Source organism: Triplophysa rosa, linkage group LG17 (genome assembly GCF_024868665.1).
Source record: "Triplophysa rosa linkage group LG17, Trosa_1v2, whole genome shotgun sequence".
NCBI classification, from domain to species: domain Eukaryota; kingdom Metazoa; phylum Chordata; class Actinopteri; order Cypriniformes; family Nemacheilidae; genus Triplophysa; species Triplophysa rosa.
The window spans coordinates 23,615,543-23,642,337 of NC_079906.1; the positions used below are offsets into that span (position 1 = coordinate 23,615,543).

At 40.0% G+C, this 26,795-nt stretch overlaps 1 protein-coding gene across 5 annotated transcripts; it reads right to left on the bottom strand.

Annotated features, from left to right (window-relative positions):
• Positions 1 to 1,107: 1,107 nt before the first annotated feature.
• On the bottom strand, positions 1,108 to 26,753 carry spats2 (spermatogenesis associated serine rich 2). 5 transcript variants are annotated; one of them, XR_008964628.1, is made up of 15 exons: positions 26,615 to 26,753; positions 25,312 to 25,428; positions 24,836 to 24,885; positions 11,354 to 11,433; positions 11,128 to 11,236; positions 10,990 to 11,039; positions 10,486 to 10,714; positions 10,214 to 10,402; positions 8,943 to 9,078; positions 8,372 to 8,430; positions 8,097 to 8,206; positions 6,374 to 6,476; positions 6,150 to 6,283; positions 5,334 to 5,412; positions 2,411 to 2,522 (listed from the first exon to the last, which is right to left on the bottom strand). XR_008964628.1 is itself a non-coding variant. In XM_057356016.1 (14 exons), exons 3-14 carry the CDS (start codon positions 24,861 to 24,863, stop codon positions 2,265 to 2,267), a joined length of 1,350 nt encoding a protein of 449 aa, XP_057211999.1. In that variant the 5' UTR covers positions 24,864 to 24,885; positions 25,312 to 25,428; positions 26,615 to 26,752; the 3' UTR covers positions 1,108 to 2,264. The 5 variants fall into 5 exon arrangements, 4 of the variants coding, with proteins under 4 accessions (XP_057211999.1, XP_057211995.1, XP_057211996.1 ...); XM_057356016.1 differs by lacking the exon at positions 5,334 to 5,412 and having other exon boundaries at positions 1,108 to 2,522; positions 10,349 to 10,402; positions 26,615 to 26,752; XM_057356012.1 differs by lacking the exon at positions 5,334 to 5,412 and having other exon boundaries at positions 1,108 to 2,522; positions 26,615 to 26,751.
• Between the last annotated feature and the right edge of the window lie 42 nt (positions 26,754 to 26,795).

The following is a 26,795-nucleotide window of genomic DNA, read 5'->3' on the forward strand; positions in this document are numbered from 1 at the left end:
GAAACGGGCCCCAGGGCTATACTGTATATGCACAGATGAAGGGACAAACAGGTAATGAGACACAGGTGAGACCAATACACGATAACGAGACAAAGCATGATGGAAACTGGAGTCCTTACAAAAACACGGGCAGTACACAGAGTAGTATAGCGCCCTCAGGTGGCGAAATGAGGCGCCAGCAACAGGGCGTGACAGCATGTCTTCATTGAAAACTGTGTGGCGCGCTTGAGCATGCATTCATTTTTAAGATAAAAATTACATTTTAGTTTTATGAAACTTGTACAAATAATGGACAAAAGTGTTTTGTTTTAGCATGATAATGAAAAAGTTAGTTGTCTAGTTTTAATTAAAAACCAGGGGACTCCCCAAGTTCACTATTTTAGACCTTATGAGGGGTCCGGGACCGCCCCAGCCCCCCCCTCAATTCGAACCCTGGTTGTGTCCTATTAACTCACTGTCATTCAATTCAATGTAATTTAATGTTATAGCGCGTTTACAATTTGCATTGCATCAAAGCAGCTATACAAGAAAACCAAAACCAAGATAATCAAAGGTTGAACACACACACGCACGCGCAAACAAAACAATAAAAATCTGATAAACCTTAAAAGTAATATGGAAATTGTCATGTATTGCAACACATTTCTTATCAATTTTCGTGCTTCGTCCATTTTCTCTGCTGCTATAGAAACTCTTCAAGTCTCTTAAAAGTCGTGTTTGGTTAAGATGCTTTATGAATTACTTTTTTCTTTACTAGGATCTTTTCTGTAATTTTAAGGGGAAATGCCCACATTTCTAAGAATTTTCTTAAAAATTTTGTCACTAGGAGCAACTCTTTGCGTGAGTGAAGGCAGTGAAGTCAAATATGAAGGTGAATTGTGAAAAAGTCCAATAGTTTTTAAAAGTATATTTAATTATTAGAAGGAATATGATTGAAATATAATAATAATGTTGATATTTTAACAATATAGCACGTCTCTGGTATAGCACTTGGAGGTTTTCTGTTATTTTAATATTTAAAATTAGAACACACAATGCTGATTTCTTTCTCTGTGGTCTTTAAATTAAACAAGAGTAGAAACTAAGAAACACAGACTGTAAACAGTGTTGAGCATCTGCTACTAATCCTTCTTTATTCATAATTAAAGAGAAAGTAGGAGGTCAAATAGCAAGAAAGACAACAAGTGTTTGCTAGTGCAGTTTGCATGACAGGAGCATGTGGTGTCGAACGGCAGCGTTGTCTGGATGGGTCTGACGTCTTTGGTCCAAACCGGAGCAGAAAAAAAAAAGAGTTAAAAAACAGAGATAAAAAAAGCACACGACTGAAGGCACTTGATTTTACAGCAATCTCAGATTTTTGACAAGAAACAAATGAAGGATTTTCTCTATACACGAGGAAGAACTAAACGTCTTAACTGGTAGTTCAATCTTATTAGCACTACATACATGGCCAGAAGCTACAAAACATTATACATATAGTTACATATATACATGACTGAGATAAAAGAAACCGTGCTGGAACAATGAAAGACTCAGTCCTGAACTTGAACAGGACTGATGTCAAGTGTAAGCGTTAGCAAAACAGTCCAGACATTCTGGCAAACAGAACAGCATCTCTACATACTGACTGTGTAATTGATATTCCATCATGCAAAAATTAATGAGTCTTTCAGAAGGGCAAAATGATGCTGATCTTCACTGAAAAGAAACTTTCAGAAGTTCATTGTGGACGATGATCAGTCAAGGTCAGCATTAGAGCAGATTGCGAAGAGCATGTGTGAGGTATTTCATGAGATTCAGTCATGACGACTCGTGCGTTAGCACTGATCGAGGGGACGTGAAGACGAACAGAAACTGACAACAGCTTCAATCAAAGTGACATCGCAACTCAAAGCAAATTACTTCAAATAACACCACGCACACATCTGAAAAGACACTCTTACAATAAGTTACTTTCAGCCCACTGTGACCTCCCCCCCACACAGACAGAAACTCAGCCTGTCATCTTAGTGTTGAACATCAGAGACTTGAACACACACATAACAGAAGGAGAATCTTTTCTTTCTCAACATTGACAAGTTTAACAGTAACACTCACTCACTACCAACTCAAACGCACGCACACACAGAGAGAGAGAGAGAGAGAGAGAGAGAGAGAGAGAGAATAATAGAAGAGTAAGACAGGAACGGGGCTCGACTGCTCAGGTGTAAACGTCAGTGACAGGTGTGTTATAAGAAGTTAACAAGGAGAGACATGTGTATGTGTCACAGGCAGTGGCTCCGTGGTTGCCTCTGTGGAAGCCCATTGTGGGAGGGTTGATCTGGGTGGTAGGCTGAGGGGTGGGAGGGGCTTTTCACACTATTGGCTGGCTGAGAGTTTGGGGACTCCCTGTGGTCTCCATGGTAACAATCTCCTTGGTAGCGGGAGTTGGTGCGGCCAGGATTTCGGTCACGATGGCCGTTTCCATTATATCGCTGATTTCCCTGGTAACCTTGAATAATGCGCCTGTTGCCCTGGAAAATCTGAAAAGGCAAAGAGAAGAGCATGTTTGTTCTGCAGGATTCAGCGGTTTCTTGTGTGCTTTTGTGTGTGAGCGAGTGAGAGAAAGAAAAAATGAGAAAAGTCTCGATCCATCATTCTTCAGTCAGGATTTCTACAGCCGATACTCAGATTTTTTTATTCAAGATTCAATCTTTAACCCGATTAAACCAGATGTGTTGTCACCGACACATTCTACCAAGCTGTATTCATTTTAGCATTACTCTGCAACCATTTGTGCTATCAAAAAAATTGGAATTGCTCCTAAAAGTTGACAAGCTGTGTTTTTTTAACATATATGGTATATTACGGTAATGTCTTGCGGTCTGTCAGCCAATCGCTGCTGTTTTCGTGGAGTGTGACAAGCAAATCAAATTAGCAAACAAAACATGGCAAAGAGGAGATACACAACAGAAGAGGCGACTGGGATGATTTTGGACAATGAAACGTGTGATGTGGGCCTGTGCTTGCAATTACACAGGAACTGCTCCAGACACCACCACATTTGAGTGAATAGTGCAAAAAATACACCCGGAGAACAGGGGTAAAAAAGGCTCATGAATGAAAACTATGTACATGAGTGACACTAAAAAGACTTGTAGGCATGTACTACAGTATATATCTGAAGTGCTAGATTATTTTGTTCTTTAGTTTTTTGAGAATTTCTAAATGAAAAGCAGTAAAAAATTATTTCAATTTTTGTCCATTTAAAATCTATTTACAAACTCACAGAATGGTCACACGGCCAATAACCGTCATATATTTAAAGACATTTGTTTTCTGAACAAAAGGATACCTTGCACACAGATGATGGCAGACTGTGTTAGAATTTGACAGTCAAAAAAACTAAATGTTTGAAAACAACCCTTAAAGAGTAAGTAGCATATGACTTTTAAGGTCCTACTTGACTAGTTGACACGGCATACAGTGTACGGTGTTCGTATCTTCAGATGTTATTACAATACAGATAGTACTCGACTCAGTTTTTGAAATAAATACTTTGAGAGTTAATAGATTGAACAATTAAATTAGCCGAGTTAATAGCAAGATAAACAAACTGTAATACCCCAGAAATAACAGTACATGCTAATGATAGTAGGGCTGCAACTAACGATTATTTTGATAATCGATTAGTTGGACGATTATTTTTTCGATTAATCGGATAAAATGTAATTACATATTTTGCTTATAATAAGTAAATCAGATATGGGAAAAGTATACACAACTGAACTCATTAGCCTTCTCCCAAAATGTTGTGAATGTCTCCATAATTAACACACCTGGTGAGTTGATTCATGTGTGTCATATTAGAAGCAACTGACAATAGTCTCTCCCAAACATGGGAGTGAGGGGAGGGTCGGCCAAGGAAATATTTTTTTTGTGCCATGAAAAGTGAGATATTTGTCATTCAAATTTAGTGAAGTGCAGTAAAAAGTAAACAGAAAAAGTAATACTTAAGTACAAATACTCAAAAAGTGTACTTAAGTACAGTACTCAAGTAAATGTACTTCGTTACCCACCTCTAAACTAAATAAACCACCAAATCAGGGTATTTAGCCTAATATGTACTTTGCAAAGTGCAAACGCCACAAATTGGGTTTTACTAATATAATCTTTAATTTTGTCATTTAAAACACCTCTCCCCTTTAAACTTTAAAACTGCGCAGCTTGAAGAGATGCATGCAAAACACGTCTGACTTTAAAACTGCGCACCTCGCGCTGCATGGAGAGACGCATGCACCGAGAGACACGTCTGACTATAAAACAGCACAACTTGTGCCGCATGGAGAGACGCATCCACGGAGAGACACGTGTGACTTTAAAACTGCGTCACTCGTGCTGCACGGAGAGACAAGTGTGACTTTTAAACTGCGCACCTCGCGCTGCATGGAGCAATGCATGCACCGAGAGACACGTCTGAATATAAAACAGCACAACTTGTGCCGCACGGAGAGACGCATCCACGGAGAGACACGTGTGACTTTAAAACTGCGTCACTCGCGCTGCACGGAGAGACAAGTGTGACTTTTAAACTGCGTCACTCGTGCTGCACGGAGAGACAAGTGTGACTTTTAAACTGCGCATCTCACGCAGCATGGAGAGACAAGTGTGACTTTTAAACTGCGCATCTCACGCAGCACGGAGAGACACGTGTGACTTTTAAACTGCGCAGCACAGACAGACACGTGTGACTTTTAAACTGCGCACCTCGCGCTGCACGGAGAGACACGTGTGACTTTTAAACTGCGCATCTCGCGCAGCACGGAGAGACACGTGTGACTTTTAAACTGCGCACCTCGCGCAGCACGGAGAGACACGTGTGACTTTTAAACTGCGCACCTCGCGCAGCACGGAGAGACACGTGTGACTTTTAAACTGCGCAGCACGGAGAGACAAGTGTGACTTTTAAACTGGGCATCTCGTGCAGCACAGACACACACGTGTGACTTTTAAACTGCGCATCTCGCGCTGCACGAAGAGACGCATCCACAGAGAACCACGTCTGACTTTAAAACTGCGCAGCTCATGCTGCACGGAGAGACACATCTAAAACGGTAATTTTAAAAGGGAAGAAGATGTGCTTGATTTATAACTGCGCAGCTCGCAAGTGACGTCACAGACCAAATAATCGATAATGAAATTCGTTGACAACGAATTTCATTAACGATTATTATCGATTTTATCGATTAGTTGTTGCAGCCCTAAATGATAGCGTTATATGCATTAGCTAAACACAGACATAAGGTACACAAATATTTCTTGAAGTTAAGACAAAAATAAAGAGTCACACTTACATGTTGCGATTCGGTGGAGCTAACAGGTCCAAATAAGGTTGGTATTGCCCCTCTTTCAAGGATAGTCGTTTCACATATCCTGCAGTGAACGCGCCAAGATTATTGAAGCAATCTTCGGTGAAATGACGCGCGCACAGTAAAACCCTGGGGTTATACTCCTTTGGTATCATTTGAAAAATGAATTGTAACCATTGTTCGCTCAGAAGTTCTTCCTTTGGTAGTTGAAATAAGACGGGACTTAGTTTCACAACGTAGAACACAGGTTCTAGACATGATACACACGCATCACGAACGAGCGACAATGTTTTGGGGGAGGAGAGACTAGTAGTGAAGTTTTCGTGGCAGTCCCAGCAAAACGTAGGCAGGGACTATGTGTAGTGACGTAGATACGCGGCGGTTAGAGACTCGGACTAGCTCATGTCTTGTTTGCATGATTCAGAGTCGACTCCCATTTTTACAAGCCAATAATTGTTATTTATTCACCTTCGGATTTACAACTTAGCAGACAGCTTACTTTCAAACACGGCAACATAACACACTGCATGAAATGTCATTTTCATGACCTCATGCTACTAACTCTTTAAGAACCTGAAGCAAAAATAGGCTAAGTAAATCTCTGTACATTATACAGTAATAAAAGTAACAACAGTAAAAAGGGTAAATATGTTTTATAAACTATCACAACGGTGTGAATGTGAAAGTGGTGCTCAAATCAGGATCACTGATGAGTTTATGAGAGTTGAGACATGGGAGACGTATGCACGATGTTAGATTGATAAATGACGTGTGTGTTGTGTGACACTACTATGTAAATACCTGTTTATGTGGCACATTAGGGCGAGCCATGTAAGCAGAGGGCTGATGCTGGAGCTCGGAGGTGGAGCTTGTGACAGAGGAAGAGGTGGAGCTGCAGCGAGAACGGCTGGAGTAGCTCGTCTGAGGATGATACACTGCAGGGAGACAGAAAGACATCGTAACCAACTCGTATAACTAACCTAACCTAACCCTAACAACAAACAAAGTAAAGTTGACTTTCCCACCTGATCCAAAAGACGTGATGCTGCACTTGAGCGGCTCTAGATCGAATGAGAACTTCACAGCTTTACCAAGATCTTCATCATACTTACGCTCACTGACAAAATGCTGGATAGACGGACAATGACACAATAAACATGTGGTTAGATTACTCTGTGTTTGTGTTTGTTTGTGTGTGTGTGTGTATATACTGTATGTGCAGTGTTTCCGTGATAAATTTCTTAAAGATGGGCAACATGCTCGGTCATGCATTCTGACTTCTTTACACTGTTAAATGTGCTGGCTTCTCATGCTTAACATGGTCAACATGTTAAAAAACGAGTTGGACGTATGACATAGTATTTCTGTGCTTGATACACTCCCACAGCACTCCAACTCGTTTCGGAAAGTTTTTTCTAATTCTGGATCCCTGTTTTATTGGATCCTTTTATTGGGCAATTCTCAAACATAAATAACTTAAAATTCTGTTATTTATTTTTTATAAACTCTGAAAACACTTACAACTCCAGTGTGTTCGTGCCTTGCTTTTGGAGCATGTGCTCCCCTCATTTAAATACAACATGTCACCACACAGGCCTACATATGAGTGTCAGGAATCAATCTATGATACAGTCCTAAACGTGTACCTGTCTCAGTGTTTGCTGTCTGCTAAGGTGAAACAAGAAGATAAACTGTTTAAACTTAAAATAATCTACATAAATACTAGCTAAGACCTTAAAGCATGGTTAAATTCATTCACTTCAATACATTAGAATTCATTAAAAACATTACATAACCCATTCTGACATGAACTAACCATAAATCTATTTTTACAGCATTTATTAATTTGTTTGTTACTTAATACAAATCTAGTTGTTTATTCATATTAGTTCATTGATAAATGTTAACAAATACACTGTTAATATTTTAAATGGATTTAAATATTTATTAAATAATTAAATATTTATTAAATCCGTTGAAATGAACCATTAAGGTGAATCAATAAATGCTGTAGAAGTATTAGCCATTATTAGTTCATGTTAGCTAACTAATGTTTAGAAATGGAACCTAGTTGTAAACCGTTAGCAAAGCTGGTAAGCTGCAAGTTGGCCCGTCACAAAATAAAACAAAGCATAAATAAATGAGAAATTGGTATCATTTTAACAGAGTGGTATCGCAGTATTTTTCTAGTACCGGTCTACAGTGCAACACTAGTCGTAAACAGAGGCAGTTTCAAATTGCATTTTTTAAACTGTCTTTAGTAAACTGCAGTTTTATGGAGAAAATACTCCGGATTGGAATAATTTTGCACATGGGTTATCTTAAAGCATATTAAAGACATATAAACAACAACTTTAATCTTGATTTTCACCACAGGGGGATTTTATTCTTTCACACAGCGTAACCATGTGCTTAATAACAGGTGAACTGTATTCAAGTTTCTATATCCAAACAGTCGATAACAGTGACAGGTTTTGGAAATGCTGTGTTGTACTCTTTCATTCAGGAGTTGAATGAATTGAATGAGCTGTTTCTCGCTTCCGCTCAATGTAAAGAGTAGACGCCGAGAGAGGCGATCCAGATGCTTTGCCTAACCAACGTCATGAAACAGTTTAAAGATTTTGTTAATTTTGGGTCGATTTGAAACAATACAGAAAGGTTTATGATGGGTTGGGGGTATACAAATCATTATGTCTATGGAAACATGAAAACACAACGTGTGTGTGTGTGTGAGATGTGCGCACGTACCTTGATGTCAGCTCGTAGTTCTGTAAGCTGTTCCTCTTTCAGTGATGCTGATTGGTCAGTGAGTCTCTTTAGCTCTTCTGCTCTCTTCTGACGGCCGTCCAGAATCGCCACTGAACATAAACACGATTGTGATTGTCCTTGTTTAACACCAGTGACATGAACACACACGTCTGTCTCACACATGTCTCTCTAAGACATACACAGATAAGAACACACAAAACAGCAGCACATCTGAATGATGAAAGCGGCTACAGACAGAAAAACTCCTAACTCACTTGCTTCTGCTTTGACTTTGTCCATCTCAGCAAAGAGCGTCACCTCTCGATCCATCAGACTGACAACAGAACAGAAACAAACATGTCATCTCTCTCTCTCTCTCTCTCTCTCTCTCTCTCTCTCTCTCTCTCTCTCTCTCTCTCTCTCTCTCTCTCTCTCTCTCTGAACTTCTATATTATTAGCTCCGTTTTATCTTTGTTTGACTTTGATTAATCGCTATAAATGCGCACTGATTATTGGAGCCTGTAGCCCCGAGGACGTAGCACATAGCCATTCTGGAAACCCGAGTTCACGCCTTGCTTTTGTGGCCCTTTATCCATCTTACTGAAAGTCCCTTGGCCTCTCCTATCCCTTCCTGTCTCTCTTTATTGTCCTCTCGAAAATACAACGCTCAGCTACAGTTCCAGTTTCATTCAAAGAAAAAGATGGCAAGCAACAGACACAATAAGATTATGTTTTTGGAGAACGACTTCTCTAAACACACAGAAGCTGAATCTAATGTAACAGGAGGGCAGTGTGCAGATGTTTTGCGTTGACATGTTTACACGTGTGGGTGTGCGCATGATATACCAGCTCTGGAGCTCAGCAAACGTCTGCTTCATTTTCTTGATTGAGGAATCCATCTCATCTCTCACCACGACTCTGTAGCGAGTGAGTGATGCCGCACAGCGCTGCAGGTCCTTCACAGAGCGGTCAACATTAGCCCCTGAGAAAACACAACACAACTCGTCATGATTGTATAACCCTACGAACACTTGAATGTCAATGGTCAGTTCTATATTAACTGTCACTGAAGTGAAGCATCACCCACAAGTAAAATTTCTTCATTCATAGAAATCTGGGACTTCACATCTTAACACATGTAACATGTTTGGAAACTAAAGGAGGTATATGAGATGAGAAGAGCACCTCACTCTCTCACTCAGCTTTATTTATATAGCGCTTTTTACAATTTTCATTGTTACAAAGCAGCTGTACATGAGACATATTGACTATAAGCAAAACAATTAAAGCGCATTAATTTCACCTAAACTAATAATTACACACACTCTTGTTTACTTACGAAAAAACTTGCATTCTTATTCAATATTGTCTTTGATTGAAAGACGTAATTTTGAGTTGTGATCATTGGTAGTCTTACACCGTGTCTACACCAGACGCGGCATTGCGCCATGTCCGGTGTGGACAAATTTTAAAATTATAATGGCTTCTAATGCAATCTATTGTCTCTTGTCGCGTCACGCCGCATCCGGTGTAGACACGGTGTCAAAGGACCAGTCAGTAAAATCAAGTGGCATTTGGCAAATTGCAACCAAGCGTTCATTGACTCCACCGCTCCTTTCAAAGCACTACAGAGGCTGACACAACATGGCAAATTACATATTTACATAGAAATAACTCATTCTAAGATAGTAAAAACATAACGCTTCATTATTTAAGGTCTTCATACACCTCTGAAGACATAGTTATGTGCATTATATTGAATTTCTGTCAATAGATCCTCCAAAAATACACACTGGACCTTTACAATTCTAAAATATGATCAAATTCGGAACAGGAAAAGTCTTCAAAACAATCAAAAAATACCAGTCTTAAAAAGAATAATAGCAATGAAAAGCATCCATTTGACTAACCGGAATAAAACAGGAAAACATTTCAACCAAAATCCATACACATCTCTGTCATTCACAATATTTCCAGTATTTCTGGTGATTAAGCAAGCGGTTTTCTCACAGGATTTCACCTCATCAACTGTTTGAAAGAGACTAGAGTTAATCCTAACGCTGTTATCTTCAGAGCAAACACAGCTCGCACTACAGCCACAATTGAGCAGTTATTACCAATCTTTCTGCCAGAAGATCCTTGCTGTGTGTCTGTAGAGGGAACTGGCACAGAGGAATTCTTGTAGCTGGAAACAGCCTTGAGTTGAGACTTGTTACTGCGGGAACTGTGATGGTTCTGTCGTGCTTCCTTACCGGTGCCGTGCTGAGGGGTGGGGCTGGGTGTTGGGTTTGACGTCCCCTCTCCACCTGCAGCAGAGCATCAAACATCTGAAGATCTTACAGAAGCACACACAGGAACTTCAGCATCGCACGCTCATCCCGAACTCTACCTGTGGCCTCTGAAAGCTCAGGAGCAGCGGTTTCCACATCCAGATCGGCTGTGTCCAGGGAATCCAGCTGCTCACTTAGAGAATCTAGCGAATCTCCATCAGCGCCTGCCGAACCATTGGCATGAAAACCATTAAGAGCCTCTGGACATTCAGCGTCTGGGGTCGAGTCAGCAGGAGCAGGGTCTACAGGAGCCTCAGTCTGAGGTTTTGGCTTCTTTTTCTTCTTGGGCTGTGAGGAAAAACAGTCCTTTTAACCTAACCTAACCTAACCTGCACTACAGATTTTAGAACAGCAAGATTATTGTCACTTTTAGGCCAATTCACAGCTGACTACAGAACATAATGCTACAGTGTGTGCGGGACACAAATCGGCTTGATGTGTGAACGGCTTGAGTGGTTATGTTTTTACAGGACATACTGTGTAATAAAAAACAAACACGTCTGAAAGATTCAGAAAGAACGTGTGGAACACCGGATGTCAGCAAATGAAGAGCCGTCACTAACCTTTTTTTTCCCGGTCACATTCCATTCCTTCAGGATCTCCACAGCACTGCCTATCAACACAAACACACACAACTCATCATTCATGTACAAATCTTCAGGCATACTGGGAAAGCGGACACGCTCCGAGTGTGACTGTACCTTCCACAAAGGCCTGCACTGCACGATCCACACAGTTCTCAAAGTGCTGTAATACCAGAGCAATCTCATTGTTGCTTTTATTGGGCACCACAGCTCGCACGGCGTTAATCTGAAGACAAACACATGTGAAGAAATCTACTGATCCTAACAAAACACAAACTCATTTAACCCTAAAAACGTCACATGTCAAATGTCAAAGAAACTCTGATATAGAACGAGTTCTGACCTTTTCCTTCATCTTCTCAAATGTTCCTCCTTGAGACATCACCACCTTAGAGTGAGTATCGAACACCACTCCAGACACATCTACACACACAAAGAAACCATTTGAAGACGTTAGGGCTTTCACAATTTAGTCTTAGTTTCAAAAAAGCCTTTCACTATAACAGTGGGTAAAGTCTTGGAAGAGGATCTGGATCAAAGGCAAGAGCCAGTAAAAGAGAGACAGACAAACAGAGGGAGGAGCGACAGACAGAGAGAAAGCAAGATAGGGAGACACAGAGCATGAAAACAGCATTAGAAATGGGACATTTCTGTCAGAACTCTTTGACAATCTGTTTATTACCAATACACTGAACCACCTAGTTATATTTTCCTAAAACAGTTAATAGATTACAGACACATGCACAAGCTTTCCATTTTAAAATGGTGAAACAAATATGCGTTATGGATGTGACAAAAAAGGATGCACGTTTTATGAGACAACATACTTTGTAAGATTTTTGTGAATTAAGATGCACAAACCAGAAGCAGTAATTTTAGTTATCTTAATTTTCATGCGCCAATTTATGAGGAATATGGACAATTCTTAAAGGAGCACTTGCCTCATGCTTTTAAAGTTTTAAAGAGAGACCCTATGAGTGCCTTCAGTGAAAACTTTATTTTATTAAAGTTGGTAAGGTTGATCCGTGCATGAATAAACCCTTGATACATGACATTTAAAATAACTACAAACTGCTGCTAAAAATGAAAGATGACTTTATTTTATCATAACCGACAGCTAGACTAATGATCTCTAATCATTCAGAAAGTCTCATTAGCAGCAAACAAATGACTGATGGCTTTAAAATTAAGTTAAAGCAGAGCTATCATGCGCTGTCATGCATTCTGACTTCTTTACATGTTTAAATGTGCTGGCTTTTCATGCTTAAAATGGTCAACTTGTTAAAAACGAGTTGGACGTATGACTAGGGCTGAACGATTAATCGAAATCGAATCGCAATCGCGATGTGAGACGTTGCGATTTGCTAATCGCAAGAGGCTGCGATGTGGAAACGATGTGAAATATAGGAAACGCGTCTGTTCCAAGCCCGCTTTGAGTGGCATTCTTGCTAACCAACAGAGTGAGCGCACCTCCGTTATGCCTAATCAAAAAAAAAAACAGAAAGCGGGATAGAGAGAGAGTGTGTTATTATGGCATCTGCAGAGTCAGATCGATCATATTAGGCAAATAAATACTAAAGAACCATCCAATTCAGAAGACCGCACACACAGCCTGTGTTATACTCGCTCTCTTCCCCGCGTTGCGCGTCTTGCGGACGAGCCGTTTAAACTTGATGCACACACATAGCCTGTTTCATACTCGCGCGACTCTTCCCCGCGTTGCGCGTCTTGCGGACGAGCCGTTTAAACTTGACGCGCACACATAGCTCGTTTCATACTCGCGGACGAGCCGTTTAAACTTAATGCGCACACATAGCCTTTTTCATACTCGCGCGACTCTTCCCCGCGTTGCGCGTCTCGCGGACGAGCAGTTTAAACTTAATGCACACACATAGCCTGTTTCATACTCGCACGTCTCTGCCCCGCGTTGCGCGTCTCGTGGACGAGCCGTTTAAACTTGATGCGCACACACAGCCTGTTGCCTTGACGCACGCGTGCACCATGTGTCAACTCACGCCTAGGTTTCAAACAAATGTAAATTCTATCTAACTGTTTTGCTAATTTCACTTGGATGAAATTAAACATTCAGCACATTTTCTACTAGTTTTAAAAAATAATAAATCAGCCTATGTAACCTATGAACTATTTTAATAATTCACTAACACAATAGAAAATGTTATGGATTTAAGGGTTACAATGGGAGTTGTATTTGTTTTAATGGAAACTATAATAGTGTACACTGGTATTTGGATTCTATTGGTGTGATGTAATCTTGAAGCTGGGAACCAATTGAACAACAGTAAGCCCGATTTGAATAATGCCCAAAACACACTACAAAAATGAATTTTGTAATGGTTTTAATGGAAACAATTAGAATTTCTGTAATGTTTTTTTTATTGTTTTCTTTCAGCAGGGTAATTATACCCATACTGTGCTCCACACAACAATATTGAGCTGAAGTTTGAATTAGAAAAGTTAAAATCGCAAATCAAATCGCAATCGCAATGTCTGTCAAAAAAATCGCAATTAGATATTTTCCCCAAATCGCACAGCCCTACGTATGACGTAGTGTTTCTGTGCTTGACACACTCCCCCAGCACTCAAACTTGTTTCGGAAAGTTTTTACTAATTCTGTGTAGTCACAGGGATTTTATACCTTTAATTGTCAATTCTCACGGAAAAGCACAGCAAGGCGAAAGAAAGAGCCCGCCCACAAGCCAACCAACGAGCGAGACCTGCTTACCATCAAGGCTATCTGCGCTGCATCAAGATTGGCTGCGCTGTGGGCCTGCAGCTGCAGCTCGTTACTCTTGCAATAGTGAAGTTGAGGTGTGTCTGTTTGTTCACGACATTTCAGTGATGGATGTTATATAAACGCTGGATATAACGCTGGATTTGGAGATGGTTTGAGACTGATAGATGGAGCGGTCCCAGTGCTAAAAGGATGCCAGACATGAACCGCACGAGGTAAGTCAAACTAAAGCCCTATTCGCACGGGATTAGTATTATCTGGGGACCTCTGGTCATTTGTAATAATTGCAGAGATTGTCTGTGATCATGTTGCGCATTCGCACTGGATAAGTGAACTCTGTGATTTTACTCGAATTTACTGACTTATCTCCCGGAAATTACGTGAAGGCACTTCCCTCTTTCTTAACATGGCACGAAAGAGATCTTAACACGGATGCGCTGTCTGACAGAGATTCACCGACGCAGCCTTTAGCCCGTTACTGTACACACCAGGCTGGACCTCGCGTTGCGTTTTGCCGCGTCCCACAGTTTAGAAGCTATCTATCTTCATTGAACATGTCAAAGCAACGGTTTTAAATCGCGCGAATAAGAGCGTGATTACATAATATAACGCTAGACAAAGGATGTCAAAACAAACGGATGCTGCGTTAATTGCGTTACAGTATTTGAAATAATTAATCGCATGCGTTAACGCGTTACAGTTGACAACCCTACTTGAAAGTCTTGTCGTTGTAGGTGTAGCTGTATGTAAACAGAAGAATGTTCCTTACCGCATGCTGCCATGCATGTCATCCATCTCCATATATTCCTTCTTTTTTGTTTTCGCTCTTCTGATCCTGTCATGTTTTTTTACAGTGAATATTTTCTCTCTGCCAATATTATTGTTGTCTGGTGTAGCGACATAACCCAGCAAATACTGTGGTTAATACCAAAATACTGTGAAAACACTCCAACGCAGCTTCCATTCTTTGCGAATGACAGAAAAGGCGCACAGAAACCTTGAAAAAATGAGATACGATCCCGCCAAATCTTGTTCAAAATTTCAAATCGCAGAGATGCCGATTCGCACTGGACTAATATTATCACAGGACCTCGGTGTTCGTCAAAATATGGTAGGTAATTTGTGGGGGAATTTTTACTTGACAAATTACGGACATGGCCGTTTCGCACGGGATTAAGATCACAGACAATCTCTGCGATTACTACAAATGACCAGAGGTCCCCAGATAATACTAATCCTGTGCGAATAGGACTTAAATCATATGTCTGTGTTTTGTTGGCAATCGGCGTGTACGTGCATAATGTAAACAACAGGAAGGGATAATGCGATGATGTGTTGTGTGCTCGTGCTGTAGTTCTAACCCACTCTCCCCACCTCTAGCAGCTCGTGTTTTCCTGGAAATAATGGTACAGCTGTATCTCTCTTTTATAAATGTGATCAAACTAAAGACTCTTTGAAGATATGACGTATGGAATACTACTGTACAGGCACTCAAGATCAATATGAGATTGGCAGAATCTGCCTGTGATACGTGATCTTTAAAATCCAACAGCATACGTCTGCATGTGCTTTGTGTGACAGACAGGGAATACACAGACACACAAGTACAGTTCATTTGATGTGCTGTTAAAAAACTCCAGTTCATTATCACTCACAGTCCTCAGTCATTTAACCAAACTACTAAAAAAACTGTGCCAATGTTCAACCCTTCCTGTCACATGACACTTCACCCAAAAATGAAAATTCTGTCATCATTTACTAGGGATGGGCGATATTATATCGTTTGCGATATACCGGTAGAAATTCCCACAGGATAGGAAATAGTCTTCCCGCGATATAAACGATAAATTCTAGTTGATGACGTATTTCTTTGTGAGACCCATTCACAGCTCATATGTGAAGCGAAAACGGGTATAGCGGAGGGTGGACGTGAAGCTGAGAAAGAGTTTGCACTAAGAGAGGAGCTCTAAATCTCTTTTAGGTTGACACTGTAGATGCATCCGAGTTCATGTTTAGTTTCACTTTCGTTTTATTTAATTCGTTTGTTAAGTAGTCGTTGATAGTCATAATACGTTACACCACAACATTTAGTTTGACTAAAAGTATTTATTTAAACATTCGTTAGATGTTATGCGCGCGTGCGCAAAATGTTTAGTATGATTTCTTGCCTGTTATATACAGGATGAACGGAGCGTCTATGGCGTTATTATAATGACAAATGTCGCGAGCGCATTATTACAAGGCGAGAGCGCATTCTTGTAATACGAGCGTGCGAATCTCTCCGCTCGCACGCCGATTTCCTTTGCTCATGCACAAAACTGGACGCGCGCTTTCAATTATACGCTGCTCTCTTATGAATTTTCTCTCCTCTCGCTCAGTGAGCGTGTGCGCACTCAAAATGCGTGCCGTGCGTCCACGAATCCTTTGGTACTCTTGCTCTCGAGAGGTCCTCCTGTGTGTTCAAGGCATTATAGGCTGTCAAAAGTAGTCAACCAATCAGGGATAGGCTTCCACGGCGGGGCCAATGAAAACGCGACCTCTTAACTACAGTAGGCCTAATTGTTAAAAATGCTTGATGAAAAGAGTTGGTTTTTGTGTTCTTTTCTACAAAAGTGTCATGTTAATGTGTAATTCTTGTAAAATAGTATATTGTAAATTGCTGAGTTTCATTCTTATAAAATCTTTTAATATATAAATCTTTTAATGAGTGGATTCTTGCGTGTGGGTAGGTGGATGGATGGGGGGCACCATGAGGTCTTAATACGCCTCTGGATCCACCACGTTCTCAGGTAACAATTTTTATATATTTGATGCAACATTATTAATCAAATGTATATTAGAAATGAACGGTAAGGGAGCGTTTGGTATATTGCATAGAAGTTCAGTTTTATGCCGTGAACTTCTGGAACACTGAATGCAGAACACTTACAGTGTCTATCTGCAAATGCATTAAATGCATAACCAAATAGGTATAGAATATTATATGATATTTCCAAATGCTCCACTGCTATTATTGTTTTGATATACCGTTACTTGTAGTAAATATTATTTTAGAATAAAGCTACCTTAAGACACCAATCTAAATTGTTCGGTAATCAATGATTAATAATGCTGCATCAAATATATTAATATTGTTACCTGAGAACGTGGTGGATCCATCTTGCTCGTCGAGTCACTTTCAACCAATAAGATGCCATGTAAGAGGTCGCGTTTTCATTGGCCCGCCGTGGAAGCCTATCCCTGATTGGTTGACTACTTGTGACAGCCTATAATGCCTGGAACACACAGGAGGACCTCTCGAGAGCAAGAGTACCAAAGGATTCGTGGACGCACGGCACGCATTTTGAGTGTGCACACGCTCACTGAGCGAGAGGAGAGAAAATTCATAAGAGAGCAGCGTATAGTTGAAAGCGCGCGTCCAGTTTTGTGCACGAGCAAAGGAAATCGGCGTGCGAGCGGAGACATTCGCGCGCTCGTATGACAAGAATGCGCTCTCGCCTTGTAATAATGCGCTCGCGACATTTGTCAATATAATAACGCCATAAGCGTCCCGTGCGCAGCTCACGCCCACATGTGCTTTCATAATGACACAGCGCGCACAGCACTGCTGCCTGTTTACATACAGTACAATGCGAGTTTGTATTACGTTATTTTAAATACGTTTATGAGCGTATAAAAGCATGGATTATTTAATTAGATTTCTTTTATCCGCATTTTTCTGTTCTCTTTCTGTAGCGCGAGTCAGACAGATTCAGTGTATGTTGCTGTGAGAAGAGCAGGTTCACACAGTTCAAGAGAGAGTGATTGACAGCGTGATGCGATCGATCGTTTCCACCCAACAATAGAATATATACAGTTTTAGGTATGACATGATGTGTTTATTGAGCTTTAGTTCATTTAACCAGGGCGACATTAACGCTTGTCCGGGACAAGTGAATGTTTTGTATGGGCAAGTGAGAGAGAATTTTACTTGCCCGACCGGACAAGTAAATTGAAAAAAAAAGAACAGTGCGACAAATATGTAGAATAATAAGAATATGTGCATTAGACAGAGCTGCGTGTTTGTCGCGGTTGTGCTTGTTTGTGTGTAACAATAATCAATGGCGCGCCGCACTGAGTCCATGCGGACGCGGAATCCTGTTATTTCAATGTCATCTGTCTATTCTGCGTGTCTGAGTGAATTATGTGCACATTTTAACATTCAACACGAGTGGTGGTCGAGTATATATCTGCGTCTGCACTGTATGAGGATATGAACACATGAACTTCATCTCCAAAGTTGCTCTGAGAGTTTATTTTACGAGCGTTTTACTGTTTGAGTGAAGCTATCTGCAAACAAGCGTCTTCCCAAAGACCCGTCAAAATAAAAGTCCCGTTAAACTGAACACTGAAGACACAAAATACTGTGGTGTACTATAGAAAATTGAAGTGCCCTTGTAGTAAATTGATAAACACTGTATAGTATAGTAAAGTTCAAAAACAATATAGTAGGGATTATACTGCAGTTTACTATAGTAAATACTATAGTATCCTACAGTAATTTATGTGGACAAATATACCACTATTGTATAGTAAAAAAGGAAAAACACAGAACTTAGAAATATTAAAACAAATTTAGGTAATCTAAAAATGATATGGCCCTAATTTATCCATCCGTATGTAACATTTATGTCTTTTGTCAGTTATCTGCCTATTCATAATGAACTACACTTGCACATTTCTGCCTGTGCTACCAAACTTTAAACCTCTCACCAGTGCTATGTGCAAAAAAGTTAACCCACAGCCTTAACACTAATAATAATTACTGCTTGCCTTTGTTTTATAGCAGTCACGGAGAGTAGGCCTATAACCAAATTCAGGCAGCCAAAGCGGACACTAGTTAAAATGCTTAGAAGCAAACTTGACTAATCTAAATCCGAAACAATTATATTATATTATAATTCAAATGAAATATCATTTTTTTAATCTTTGGACAAGTAATTTTTGTACTCGGACAAGTGAATGTCAAATTTACTTGTCCGAAGGACAACCACATGACAATGCTTAATGTCAAGCCCTGATTTAACCTTTCTTTACTACAACCTTTTGAAGTCGAATCGCACTATTATATTTTATATTTACAAAAATACTGTAGGTATAATTTAGGAGCTGTTTGATTTGGGGTAAGTTTTACTTTTTGATAATATTTGTTTTTCTGAGGGTCTAGACTACATGCAGCTACTATCACTTGAAGCAAAAAACAGCGGTGGATGGCGTTATGGATATGTCGTCATTTTTATAGTTATCGCAAGAAATACCAGGAATTATTGTGATAGAGTTTTAGGGCCATATCACCCATCCCTATCATTTACTCACCTTCCAGTTGTTCCAAATCTGTATAAATGGCTTTGTTCTGATGAACACAGAGAAAGATATATAACCAGACAGATTTAGCCCCCCATTGACTCACATAGTAGGAAAAACCAACTCGAAGATGAGTAAATGACAGAATCCTAGTTTTTGGGCGAAGTATCCCTTTCAGGACACATTTTATAAAGTCAAGACAAATATGAGAGTGCAATTTAAAAAAAAAGCGAGTGAAAATTTCAGTGGGGATAACTGATATTAAAAACACAGGAGCAATATCTCATTTCCATAATGACCAGCACAATCTACCAAGAGCAGCTCAGATTAGGGCAGGGTACAACATTTGCTTTTTTCGGTCATTAATGTATACAAATAACACATTATATACACTCACCTAAAGGATTATTAGGAACACCTGTTCAATTTCTCATTAATGCAATTATCTAATCAACCAATCACATGGCAGTTGCTTCAATGCATTTAGGGGTGTGGTCCTGGTCAAGACAATCTCCTGAACTCCAAACTGAATGTCAGAATGGGAAAGAAAGGTGATTTAAGCAATTTTGAGCGTGGCATGGTTGTTGGTGCCAGACGGGCCGGTCTGAGTATTTCACAATCTGCTCAGTTACTGGGATTTTCACGCACAACCATTTCTAGGGTTTACAAAGAATGGTGTGAAAAGGGAAAAACATCCAGTATGCGGCAGTCCTGTGGGCGAAAATGCCTTGTTGATGCTAGAGGTCAGAGGAGAATGGGCCGACTGATTCAAGCTGATAGAAGAGCAACTTTGACTGAAATAACCACTCGTTACAACCGAGGTATGCAGCAAAGCATTTGTGAAGCCACAACACGCACAACCTTGAGGCAGATGGGCTACAACAGCAGAAGACCCCACCGGGTACCACTCATCTCCACTACAAATAGGAAAAAGAGGCTACAATTTGCACGAGCTCACCAAAATTGGACAGTTGAAGACTGGAAAAATGTTGCCTGGTCTGATGAGTCTCGATTTCTGTTGAGACATTCAAATGGTAGAGTCAGAATTTGGCGTAAACAGAATGAGAACATGGATCCATCATGCCTTGTTACCACTGTGCAGGCTGGTGGTGGTGGTGTAATGGTGTGGGGGATGTTTTCTTGGCACACTTTAGGCCCCTTAGTGCCAATTGGGCATCGTTTAAATGCCACGGCCTACCTGAGCATTGTTTCTGACCATGTCCATCCCTTTATGACCACCATGTACCCATCCTCTAATGGCTACTTCCAGCAGGATAATGCACCATGTCACAAAGCTCGAATCATTTCAAATTGGTTTCTTGAACATGACAATGAGTTCACTGTACTAGAATGGCCCCCACAGTCACCAGATCTCAACCCGATAGAACATCTTTGGGATGTGGTGGAACGGGAGCTTCGTGCCCTGGATGTGCATCCCACAAATCTCCATCAACTGCAAGATGCTATCCTATCAATATGGGCCAACATTTCTAAAGAATGCTTTCAGCACCTTGTTGAATCAATGCCACGTAGAATTAAGGCAGTTCTGAAGGCGAAAGGGGGTCAAACACCGTATTAGTATGGTGTTCCTAATAATCCTTTAGGTGAGTGTATATATATATATATATATAAAGTAGTGCTGTCAATCGATTAAAAAAATTAATTGGATTAATCACACATTTTTTCTGTGATTAATCACGATTAATCGCACACAACAATTATATTTTAAAATATACTTTTACATTTTAATAATTTCACATTTAATCTTCAAATTGATGTAGAAACAACATATTTCTTTAACAGCATCATTTTATGAAAGCTAACATTTTGACATTAGTATTGTAACTGATGTCTCTATTAAATTGATTATTTTAACATTAATTATAGCCATTCAACAGTATAATTGAGAGCTCATGTAGGAAATTGAAGGACACTTTACAGTCTTTAATGCTAAATTATAAATTAAATGCAGAAGAATTCTCATTAAAGCTATAAAATCACATTGATTTCTTCTTTTATTTTGTTCTTTGATTAACATTAGTGACAGGAGTCACAGCAGCACGTTTAAGAACGCGGCCCCTTTAAGAGCTGTCTCAGTACGCAGATCTGACAGTCACCTCACTCCCATTTTCACAACTCTTTGCATTCATTTAAGATTTTATTTTACACTTTGAAGTCTGTGCTTAAGAAAATGCTAGACAAAACGGGCTTTCTGACATAATCTTGTGTGGTTTTATCCATTCAAGCACGAAAGAGAACTTAACACGGATGCGCTGTCTGACAGAGATTCACCGACGCAGCCGTTACTGTACACACCAGACTGGACCTCTCGTTGCGTTTTGCCGCGTCCCACAGTTTAGAAGCTGTCTATCTTCATTGAACGCCTCAAAGCAACTGTTTCAAATCACGCTTAAGTGGTTTAAAAGCCAGTACACGAATAAGAGCGTGATTACATAATGTAACGCTAGACAAAGGATGTCAAAACAAACGGATGCTGCGTTAATTGCGATAAATATTTTCTCGCGCGTTAATTTGAAAAAATTAATCGCATGCGTTAACGCGTTAACGTTGACAGCCCTAATATAAAGACACAAATAACAGTTTGCCCTGGCGCAAGCCGGTAGTAAACATTACCAGGCATCTATATATCATAACCAGTGTTGGGAGTAATGCGTTACAAAAGTAATGTATTACAGTAACGTATTACTTTTTGCTGTAACGCAGTAGTGTAAGGCATTACTAATCAATTTTCAGTAATATTTTACTCTGTACATGTTCAGTAATGCTTGCGCTACAACAAACCTTTCGCCCGCGAGACATTAACAAATCAAAAATCCCACAAGTTCTATTTCCTGTTTGTGAATAGACGCGCGTGGTGTCATTCATCTCCCTCTGGCTGGTGGAACTATTTTGTAACGTAACGCGGCATGATTTCAGCCTCTGAGCTCGAGGTCTGAGGCTATTGGCCCCGCCCGGTTCGCTGTAAGCCCTAGTGCCAGTGTTGCCAGGGTCGTGGTTTTCCCGCACAATTGGGCTATTTTGAAAATGCAGTTGCAGGAAAAATTATGGAGCCGCGGGTTGCGGGTTTTTGGGCTACTTTCATAATGTACTGCGGCCGGCAAAATGTTTATTTATATTCTAAGGATAAATGTTAACTGATGAGATTCTTAATGTGTATTCATACTCTGATGAATACCTGGCAACTCCAGGACAGGCCCGTTGTCAAAAGTGTGGGGAACGAGCGTCTGTCAGGCAGGCTACAGTACAGGGAGGGACGCAGGAGCTCAGCTCAACCAAAGAGGAAAATATAGCGGTGGTATTAGACAATGCATCCGAATTGTGCTTTTACCAATGTTTCGTGAGGTGCATGTCACGTTGCACAATGAAAGAAATCACAAGTTGTTATCTCGTTTGAGCAGCGCTATACGCAGTCTAGAACAACTAAAACATTGAGGCGCTTGTACACATTATACATATGTAATGTACATACTATTTCTTAAGCAAGTTTTTGCATGTCTTACGAAGAGAAAACATGTTTCTTGTCCATTTCCGTGCGTGGCCTCGAGCACACATGGGATCTTTTTTAAAGGGACACTCCACCCTAAAATTAAAATTCTGTTATGGATTACTCACCCTCTAGTTGTTCCAAACCTGTATACATTTCTTTGTTCGGTTGAACACAAAGATATTTGGTAGAATGTTAGCAACTGAAAATTCTTTGGCATCATTGACTACCATAGCAGAAAAAATATATAATGGTAGTCAAAGGTGACCCAGAATTGTTTGCGTTCCTAAATCTCCCAAAATCTGTTCAAATGAGTTCAACAGAACAAAAAATATATACAATACCTAGGAAACCATTCAGATAAGTAAATATAGCAATAAATATAACCCTAACCCTAATCTTAGTATTTTTGTATTTTCAAACTAAAATACTTTTTGCAATCAACCTCCTTATTAGACTGCACGGATGGGCAGTGTTTCAAATACATCCATTTGAAATACAAAATACTATTATTTTGTAATAGTATTTTGTATTTAAATGCATTCATTCTTAGTATTTTTTGTATTTATTTTTGTATATCCTAGTTAATTCAAGAAATCAGCAGTCTAATAAAGAGGTTGATTGGTATTTTGAAAATACAAAGACATTTTGTCATTTTAGTATGTTAAAGGCGGGGTAACCGATTTCTAAACCGATTTTCGCTTTAGACAACTGAGTCGGGCCGAGTACCAAAACAACCTTGTAGCCAATCAGCAGTAAGGTGCACGGTGCACAGGACGGACATTAGCCAAGCCGAGCGCTGACGAAAGCGAAAGATGGGGGTAGGGGTGGGTTTGTTTTGGTGATTTGCATCAACAACGGCTAAGAGAAAATCGGACACCCCGCCTTTTGAGTTACTTTCCCCAAAATAACTACAAAAGTAGAACTTAAAGTAATACAGGAGTCATGTAACGTATTACAATTCTGAGACAGTAATATTGCAAGGTAAGAGATTACTTTTAAATAACAGTAACAAGTAATCTGTAATGTATTACAGTTTGGAAGTAACTTGCACAACACTGATCATAACACAGAAACCTCTCGGAGAAATATGCCACTACAACATGAAATTGAACCTCCAATTTATTCTAGACAGATTTAAAGAACTGTTGTAGACAGAACACGTTTGGTCTATAATAAAAAGTGTCTTGTCTTTCGTGTTGTTCATTCTCTCGCTTTAATCCTTCTAGTTACATGGTCTTGTAAACGATCAGTACTGTTTAGTGTGTTGACAAAATGTTATATGCTCTCTTACTAGTACGTCGCTTTGGATAAAAGCGCGTCTGCCAAATGAATAAATGTATATTTCACATTAAACTAGCTCACTGTAGCTTTCTTAGGGTACACATTACAGTATAAATACAGCAATAATAAATCATAACATCAATAATCAAGTAAACTGTTGTTAGAGATCTTACATTCACAAACTTAACAGCTGACAACAACTAACGGAATTTCTTTTCAAAAGCCAGACTGTTTAAAGGCTGTGTACAGTGACAATAAGTGTAACCAATGAGCAGTAGAGAAACTGAAGTTCAATGTCACTAAAGCACATACTAGTGTGACAGATGACACGCAGCGTGACGTGACACGCTGCTGCTTACGTGTCTGGAATTCCCTAAACCAACATTTCTGAAACCTTTTACCTGTGGACCTGATAACACATGCACCTGCTTACAAACATCAGTCATAAAGAGGCACACGGTTCCATCTGGTCAAAGGGTGTTTAAAACACACAATTTCTAGTATTGGAGACGCACGCACGCACAGAATCAGAGTTCAGAAATTTGCAAAGCCATTGACACGCATTCATTTGCCAAACAAAACTAGTGAACGTTGACAGAGCCAATACAACTCCATGGAAAAGGCTTATCAAATGCTTTATGATGTTCTGACATCACGAAGAACGTTTCAGGCACACACACATGTACAGATACCACACTAACATTAATACACAGAATCACAAATGAAGTTTAGACCTGTTTTTAAGTGACAGACTACCCACCACTAATATTTATTTAGCTTTACTAGTTAAAAGCAACTAGAACAGTTTAATTATTTGAATGTGACATTTCATCTAACCATCTAACTTCATAAAGCCAACGACATTCACCTGTAGACCTGACCAGAGCTCTGAAATCACGAAAGAACTGAATGACCCAAACAGAGAGCGAGTGAACACTCACCTTTACCAGAGCTCTTCTTCGCCATCATCGTCCTCCTCAGTCTGCTTTAACTGTACAGCGCCAGAAAAAAATCATCAGATCACCATCAAGAATAACTGATTCCAATCGAAGCAACAACATCAGATGAATTAGCAACTAAATGAACTATTATTTTGTTTGAACTTGAGTTCAGTGTCTTTGGTCTTCAAAAGTTAATTGTAACCTTTTTATTGTCAATAACCGAAAACATGTCTTTGTAAAGACCTTACTGGCATGTGGAAAATCTGCACTCAGTAGTGTGCAAACCTTTGCTCCTTTAGTTAGCGGTAAGATGATACTGCACTATAGTCAAATGTGGAGTTTGAACACCGTCAGAAGACATCATGAGTAAGTTATGTATTATATATATATATATATATATATATATATATATACACATACACATATATATATACATATACACATACATACATACACGTTTTCAGGAGAATCGTTACCCCAAGTCGAGCGAGCGTCTCTGGAGCAGTCAAAGGTCTTGCTTCTGAAGATTCAACGACTGTGTGCGTTCCCACAACAGCCTCCACTCTGTGTAAACCAGCTGGAGCCAGAAACACCTTTAGGAGTCCAATAAACACAAACTCTGTCAGGAAACAGAAACTTAACTATACACACACACCCAGTCTTAATCCTGGCCTAGTGCGTGTGTGAATGCCAGCAGCTCTGTGGCACGCTCGCAACAACGTCACGCTGCTGTAAGCACGTCACACACACACACCTGCGTGCAGCAGTCCAACAGGTGAAGCCACATTCAATAGATGGCTATAATTAAACTAACAGGAAGACCAAGCGGCTATTTACCAAAGAGGAGCAGCACAGCTATTACAGCTCTTATGCAATCGTAATAATCTCGGAGCGAAAGTGAAGATCCTTCCAGAAAGAGATTTGTTACTTCACTCTCATAATAACAGGATCCATTTGAGGTCTAAGTTCCTGTTTAGCCTGTTCTGTGTATAATGCCATCGAGATGAATAAGAGACGTAACACGAGCTGAGTAATGACAATGTGAGAGGAAAAGAAAATCTGTCTTCTTGTCTGGAAGTGGGCCACCATGACAGAAAAGCAAGAGTGTATTCCTGAAAGTCAAAGACAGAAAGACAAAGCAACACAATGACACGTAACAGCTCTCATGAACTACAGAAGGAATGAATGACTGCACTTTGTGACCAGATTTTATTTGACACAACACTCGAGTCCATTAAAACTACTGATGTCACGAAGACATTAAATCATGTCATCGATTCACTTTCCTGTCAAGTTTACTTATCGTTTCAGATGGATTGAAAATTGATGCGAACGAGCTTCACCGTCTGCACCCTTCACTCAGTTGTACCGTTTTCTTCGTGTAAATTAATCTCTAAGTGATATAAAAGTGAAGGACAACAAAATTGTGAAACGAGGGGAGACTTTACAACAACAACAACGTTCGTCTTCATTTAAGTGTCGGGCTCGCGTGCTGATTATGTGGCAGTATTTTAGCAACGCCCCCGCTAGCATTAGCAGAGCTAGTGTATGTTGAAATAGACAAACGTATATTAACGACGCTTAAATGAAAATACCGAGGCGAATGCGACGCACCTTCACTTTTGATACATCAGCATTGATGTCATTTCATATCAAACGTTTGAAAAAAATTAATGTTTTTGCTAACACTCGCGCAGGGCATCGCGCGCGCAGCCGCGTTCACAAACCCCATGATGCGTGTCATCACGAGACTGTTTAAGACAAATGCTCATTGCTCACCTGAATAAACTGCAGAAACCTGTGACTCTTTGACAAACACTCGCGCTCTTTGATTTCTCTTCCGTTCATTCGTCTACCTGCGAATTTCTGTCTTTTCTTTCAACCGGCTCACACGTCACTTCCGTTTTCCAGCGCGCGCGCCCAACATCCGCCCTGTTTTGTATCAGCACCGCGGCTGAAT

Excerpts from the sequence above, each read along its gene's own strand:
- spats2 (XM_057356012.1), bottom strand. The coding sequence starts at position 24,863 with ATGATGGCGAAGAAGAGCTCTGGTAAAG. Across the intron at positions 8,431-8,942 it reads TTTGCTGAGCTCCAGAGCTG|TCTGATGGATCGAGAGGTGA; the intron begins GTATATCATGCG and ends TTCTGTTGTCAG. Across the intron at positions 8,207-8,371 it reads CAAAGTCAAAGCAGAAGCAA|TGGCGATTCTGGACGGCCGT; the intron begins GTGAGTTAGGAG and ends GTTTATGTTCAG.